The following is a 5,820-nucleotide window of genomic DNA, read 5'->3' on the forward strand; positions in this document are numbered from 1 at the left end:
AAGAAGAGGGAGAAACCTGTATGAGTACGTGCGAGTGTTTGGCTACAGTATAAGAAAAAGGCCCAATTATTTCAAGACATGGGCTTTTTATTTATATGCAGCCCAGTGTTAGTTTTAAAATAATTGTTAAATTGTTGTAATTATAATACTTTTCTAATAGAGTTATAATCATGTGTTGTAGAAAAGGTATTTTGTTGTAGTGACAATAACCAACAACGTCAAAAGGTTCAATTTTTATTATTTTTATAAAATAATAATAATAAATGTAAAAAAAAGCTGCTTATTATCTCAAACTAGGGGACTCTCTCAAAACCAAAATATTATTTGACTGATAATATTATTAACCGATTCAGATAGACATTGGGAATAATTGTTCTGTGGATTTGCTTGTGTGTTGGTTTGACTGATAATATTATTTGACTGATATATTATACTGATAATATTATTAACCAAAACATACTCTCTCAAAATATTATTAACAGCCAGTTTCATCTCAAACTAAGGGGATTCTCTCAAAACTAAAAGTCACGACAGCATATTCTATTAATTTTTTTATACATATATTTATAATAACTATGTATAAATTCTAATTAATTTGTATTTATATTTACAAAATAATTACATATCATTTATATAATATTTTAATATTATTATTTTTCTTTATAAACATTTTCTCTCCCATTTAGTGTATATTTATTATTTTTTTTATTTTTCAATTATTTTTATTTTACTTTAATTAATAAACTATATTTAAAGATATAATATTTAAATGATGTAGAGAAATATATAGAAAAGCTGATGTATGATATAATATAAAACTTATAAGTAAAATAGAAAAATGTATATTTTGGAGAAATATTTTAAAGGATGGAGTAGATCATCCATTGGGAGTGCTCTTATAAATCTCTTTAACAATTTTTTTTTGTAATGAATCTCTCTAACATTTGAAAATAAAAATTAACTCTCACATCTTGATTCTACTCTCAAAGTTTCTCTAACATGAGAAACAACAAATTAAGGGTTTGTTTGATATTGTTTTCTGTTTTTTATTTTTAAAGTTATGTTTTCATAAATGAGAGCAGAAAACAGCTTTTGTAATCTTAAAAAAAAAAGAGCAGTTTGGTTAATATTTTCTAAAAACAATTTTTTAGTGTTTTTTTTTATTTTAAATCTGAAATTAAAAACTAATAAATATATTTACAAATAGAAAATTCTTTTAATAGTTTGTAACAAATAATGAGATAAAATAATATGAAATAAAAAATTAATGAAAAATAAAGAGTGAGAAAGCAATGATGACATCATATTTGAATTTTCATGATTGAAATTTTACACCTTAACATTTAATGTTCTGTTATCCTCAAATTCTTCTCTTTATAAATTAGAGTGTTGTTATTTGGCACTTTAAGGTGCCCAGCACCGAAAAAAAATCACCAGTACCCAAATTTATTGTCTCCTCCATGTCCCACCAATTATTTAAAGACACCTCATTTATTTATTTAATATATATTTAAATTATTTACAACTTTCTCTTTTCCCAACTATAAATAAATGATGTGTCTTAAAATAATTGATGAGATATGGAGGGGACAGAAAATTAGGGACAACAGATTTTTTTTCGCCCAGCACTTATTAAATTCAAATAAGTGGGACCCGATATTAGATTATACAACAACAATATGCCACCTAATAGTGGTGTTGGGCACTAGTGGTGTCCTAGCAATTCTCTATAAATTAGCACGTACCTTTGCCATTTTCAAATCACACAGCCAATTGTATAAAGGAGATTTCTGTCATCAACACTCAACAAATCTATCGAAGCAAATGGTATGACATTGTAGTTTTTTGGGTACGCATTATTATATGATACGAATGACATTGTAGAACTGTCTCATCATCATATGTTTATTCTCGTTTATGCTGATCGATCAGGCGTCCTCAGGAGGATTCATTTCGTTGGGACCATGGGGGAGTCGTTCGGGTGGGGACCCTTGGAGCTACAAACCCAGCTCTGGAATAACTGAGATAACCCTCCATGAATGTGGTAATATCAAGTCCATTTCCTTCAAAGACGAAGATGGCTTTATCTCTGAGACATTCGGTGGCCATAGCCCTGATCCTTGGGATTGGGGAAATAAGATACAGGTAACTTCTTTTTATATATATATATGCATGCATGCACTACTTAATTGGTTACTCATTTTTTTCTGTCACCTCAATATATGTGTTGTGTTGTGTTGTGTACAAGGTCACTATCGATTTCCCTTCGGAGTATTTCAAATCCATAAGTGGAACGTATGGTGTGTACAATGATGTACCTGATGTTATCATTTCACTATCTTTTCACACAAATCTCAAGACATATGGACCTTTCGGAACCAGTACTGCTTCTGCTAAGCCTTTCAGCATCCCCATGAAAGACAGTGTCGTAGTTGGATTTCATGGACGCTGTGGCTATTACCTTGATGCTCTTGGTATCTATGTCAAGCCAGTAAGTCAAAACATAACAATATCGGATTCTACTTATTATTTGAATTTAACGAGTATTATAGCAACACTCATAGTATAACTATATATTATTGGTTTTTGGTTGCAGGTAGATCCAGATGGAAGCATTTCATTTGGGAAATGGGGAGGTAGGGGTGGAAATGACACCATTAATTTCACAGTGGGAAGTAGTAGTTGGATAAAACAGATATCAGTCCACCATGATGATTTCAATATCAAGTCTCTCTCCTTCAAGGACGGTAATGACCACGTCTATGGAAAATTTGGTGGCAACGAATTTGGTGTAGAAAAAGTAGTAAGCATATATGGCAAGGCAATATTTATATATTGATCAGATACAACAACGAAATGAAACTATTATTCATTAGTTAATTTTTTGTATTATTGTAGATTGAGTTTGATGGGGTTTCGGAGTTTTTGACGTCTATAAGTGGGACATATGGAAATTATCGTGGATTAACTGTGATCACATCATTATCATTTATAACAAATCTTAATACTACATATGGACCATTCGGAAAAGCAACAGGCACTGCTTTCTCAAACCCAATTCAAGGTGGCGTCGTTGTTGGTTTCCATGGAAAATCAGGCTACTACATTGACTCAATTGGCATCTATGTCAAACCGGTAAACTCTCTCTAGTTTAGTTAATTTATTTATGCCAATGTTAACTCTTTGATTTGAATGTTTTCGATCTGAATAAATTTGTTGGCTGTTGTTTAATAGGGAGAGGCAGAATAATGGACCTGGCTGAGGAAAAGAGTAGAATTATTGCACATTTTAATGTGCATTCTTCGTTGGATTTGGAATAAGATGGGATATGGTTTATATGATTATATCCTAAGTCAAAAGTCTTTACCTTTATTATTATGTGTTTTGAGTTTAATTATCTGAACAAATAAGTTGATGACTCTGAGCTTTAGCTCACTGGGTCAGCCAACCAGTTGTAATATTATATTAAGTTTTGTTTTGTCTGAATAATATATGACCTTGTGTGCTCTAGTTGTAAAAGTCTACTTTTAATATTTAAATAATTTAAAACTAAGAAGTTGCAATAGTTACGTGAGGCAATAACCAATAAGAATCAAAAGTGAAATTTACCTTGTGCCTAATTTACCATGAAGTTTATCATATGTCAAATTAAACATGTGAGAAAAACAATATACTATATTGGAGACTACCATTTTATAAATTCATAATATTTCAGCAAACTAAATTATATTACAAGTTTGGTTAATTTGAACATTTTTTGAAGAGCCTAAGTCATTGAAAAACGATCATCTCTTAGAAAAATTAAGTTACGTCAACCAATTACCAATTTTTCAAGAGAATATAGTAAGTTTGTTGTTTAATTTTCCAAGACCATCTATGATTCGTTATATATCCAATAAGATTGCTCTTGAATTGGACGTGCATGCTCTTTGGGTGGAAGATGAACTTGTTTGGCTAAATAAATTCCATGTTTTTTATCTTGCCATTTAGATTTATAAGTTGTATGAAATTATGATATTTTTTTTTCAATGAGTAAATTTCATTACTAAAAAAAAAGGTAAAATTTGAGACATATAAATAAACAATGGTAAAAGGTTGGTGGATTATAATTTTAATTCAAAATTTTGTTTCCATTTTATCCTTTTAATTAAAAAAAAAATATGTTCATTGGATCCAATATACCCTCTTCCAATGTTTGAATTATTTTCTAACTAAAAAAGAGCTCCATTTTTTTTCTTTTTCATGTGAAATTATTTAATTATAGATTACCTGTTGGAGTTATTTTTCTTTTAATTATTTTATTGTATGAATATATTAGTAATCCTCACAACTCTCATAAAACGACAGCAGCTCACACCTCAACTACTTGAAAGGATAACAACTGCCAAGGGCAGTTTTGTCTTTAACATCTCCTGTAATTTTATTTATCCTTTAAATAGATTCTTTTATTTCTAGAAAAATGAGGGCGTGAGTTGCTGAGTTGTATTGTGTGGGTGAGAAATTAAGACTGTTTTGAGAGAAGCTTGTGTGTTAGAGGTTCTGGGTTTGCATCGTGTAGATGCCTTGATGAAGAGAACCTAAGTTGCAAGCTAGTGTGTTCTTGCCATTGCTGGGAAGTCATTTGTTGTTGTACATTTTTGAGTATTTAGTGGAAAGAGCTCAACTGGAAGTAGGCCAATTCTGTTGGGGCCGAACCAAGATAATCACTTGTGTTGATTTGTTTCTGTTACACCTAGATTTCGAGCTCGAAAGCTGGATTCGTAATGAATGGACTCGTAATATCTGGAACACGTCCGAAGTCTAGGCATCGAGCCTGTGAAGCAGAGACGACTTCGAAGATGGTAGCCTCGAGATCCTCACAAGCTCGAAAGACAGACCCCGAAGTACGTATGTTCTCGGGATGGCCTCGGATTAGGGCTCCGAGCCTGACACATGTATGAGCTCATGTGGTCTTGAGAAGATGCTATAGCTCGAAAGTCAACCAGAGACCTGGATAAATAGGGCCTTTGCGATATAAGATAATAATTTTGAATATCTTTGTGAATCATCAATGAGAGACGCGGTCTACATTGATTGCTATAAATCCCCTATAATCAAGGGATATTAATTGTTCAGTTATACGCCCCCTGATCTTCAGGGGACGTTTCCTTGTATATAGGGTTACAGGCTTTGAATGCCATTAAATTTATTTGCATATAAAGAATAACTTCCTGAAATATGTGGGATAGTATTCTCAAACCTCCTCTATAAATAGAGAGGTCATGTACCATTGTAAGGGAGGGAACTTTTGTGATCTTAAGAGAAAGCTCTGGGGAATTCATCCTTGAAGAATTTTCAAAGATAATCTTAAGTTTAATAACAAGGACTCGTGGACTAGGCATAGTTAACTGTTGAACCACGTAAAAAATCTCATTTGTGTTATCATATTTTTATTGGCCATAATTGTTATTGTTTTCGTGCTCTTATTTCACTGTTGATGAAAAACGGCGTCAACAGTTTGGTGCTTTCATTGAGATCCTTAAGCATTCAGTCCCTAAACAAGTTATGGCCGCTAATAATCAGAACATTCCTGATGAAGATTATCCAAGACGTCCTGGGAAACAGCCGATGGAAAACCCAGATGTTGAAGAGAGAAGCGGATCCTCCAATTCTCGGGGACCACCCGCACCACCGAGAGACGAGGATATGTATTACAATCCTGAGCGATATGTTCCCATTGTGGAACTTGAGAATCGACAGTTGAAACAGCAGTTGGCAGAAGCCAACAAGTGGAATGAGGAGTTAGCAAGGATGGCCGCAGAGGCGCAGGTGGCTCAGCCC

General features: G+C 32.7%; 1 protein-coding gene across 1 annotated transcript in view; it reads left to right on the top strand.

Annotated features, from left to right (window-relative positions):
* LOC133825780 (jacalin-related lectin 4-like) overlaps positions 1-3,249 on the top strand; it is a 115,481-nt gene extending 112,232 nt beyond the window's left edge. Inside the window, exons 9-13 of the mRNA XM_062258681.1 lie at positions 1,933-2,145; positions 2,249-2,491; positions 2,597-2,803; positions 2,899-3,135; positions 3,235-3,249. Of these exons, the coding sequence (XP_062114665.1) occupies positions 1,933-2,145; positions 2,249-2,491; positions 2,597-2,803; positions 2,899-3,135; positions 3,235-3,249 (915 nt within the window). The remainder of the gene's footprint in view (positions 1-1,932; positions 2,146-2,248; positions 2,492-2,596; positions 2,804-2,898; positions 3,136-3,234) is intronic.
* Positions 3,250-5,820: the final 2,571 nt, after the last annotated feature.

This window comes from Humulus lupulus, chromosome 3 (genome assembly GCF_963169125.1).
Source record: "Humulus lupulus chromosome 3, drHumLupu1.1, whole genome shotgun sequence".
NCBI lineage: Eukaryota > Viridiplantae > Streptophyta > Magnoliopsida > Rosales > Cannabaceae > Humulus > Humulus lupulus.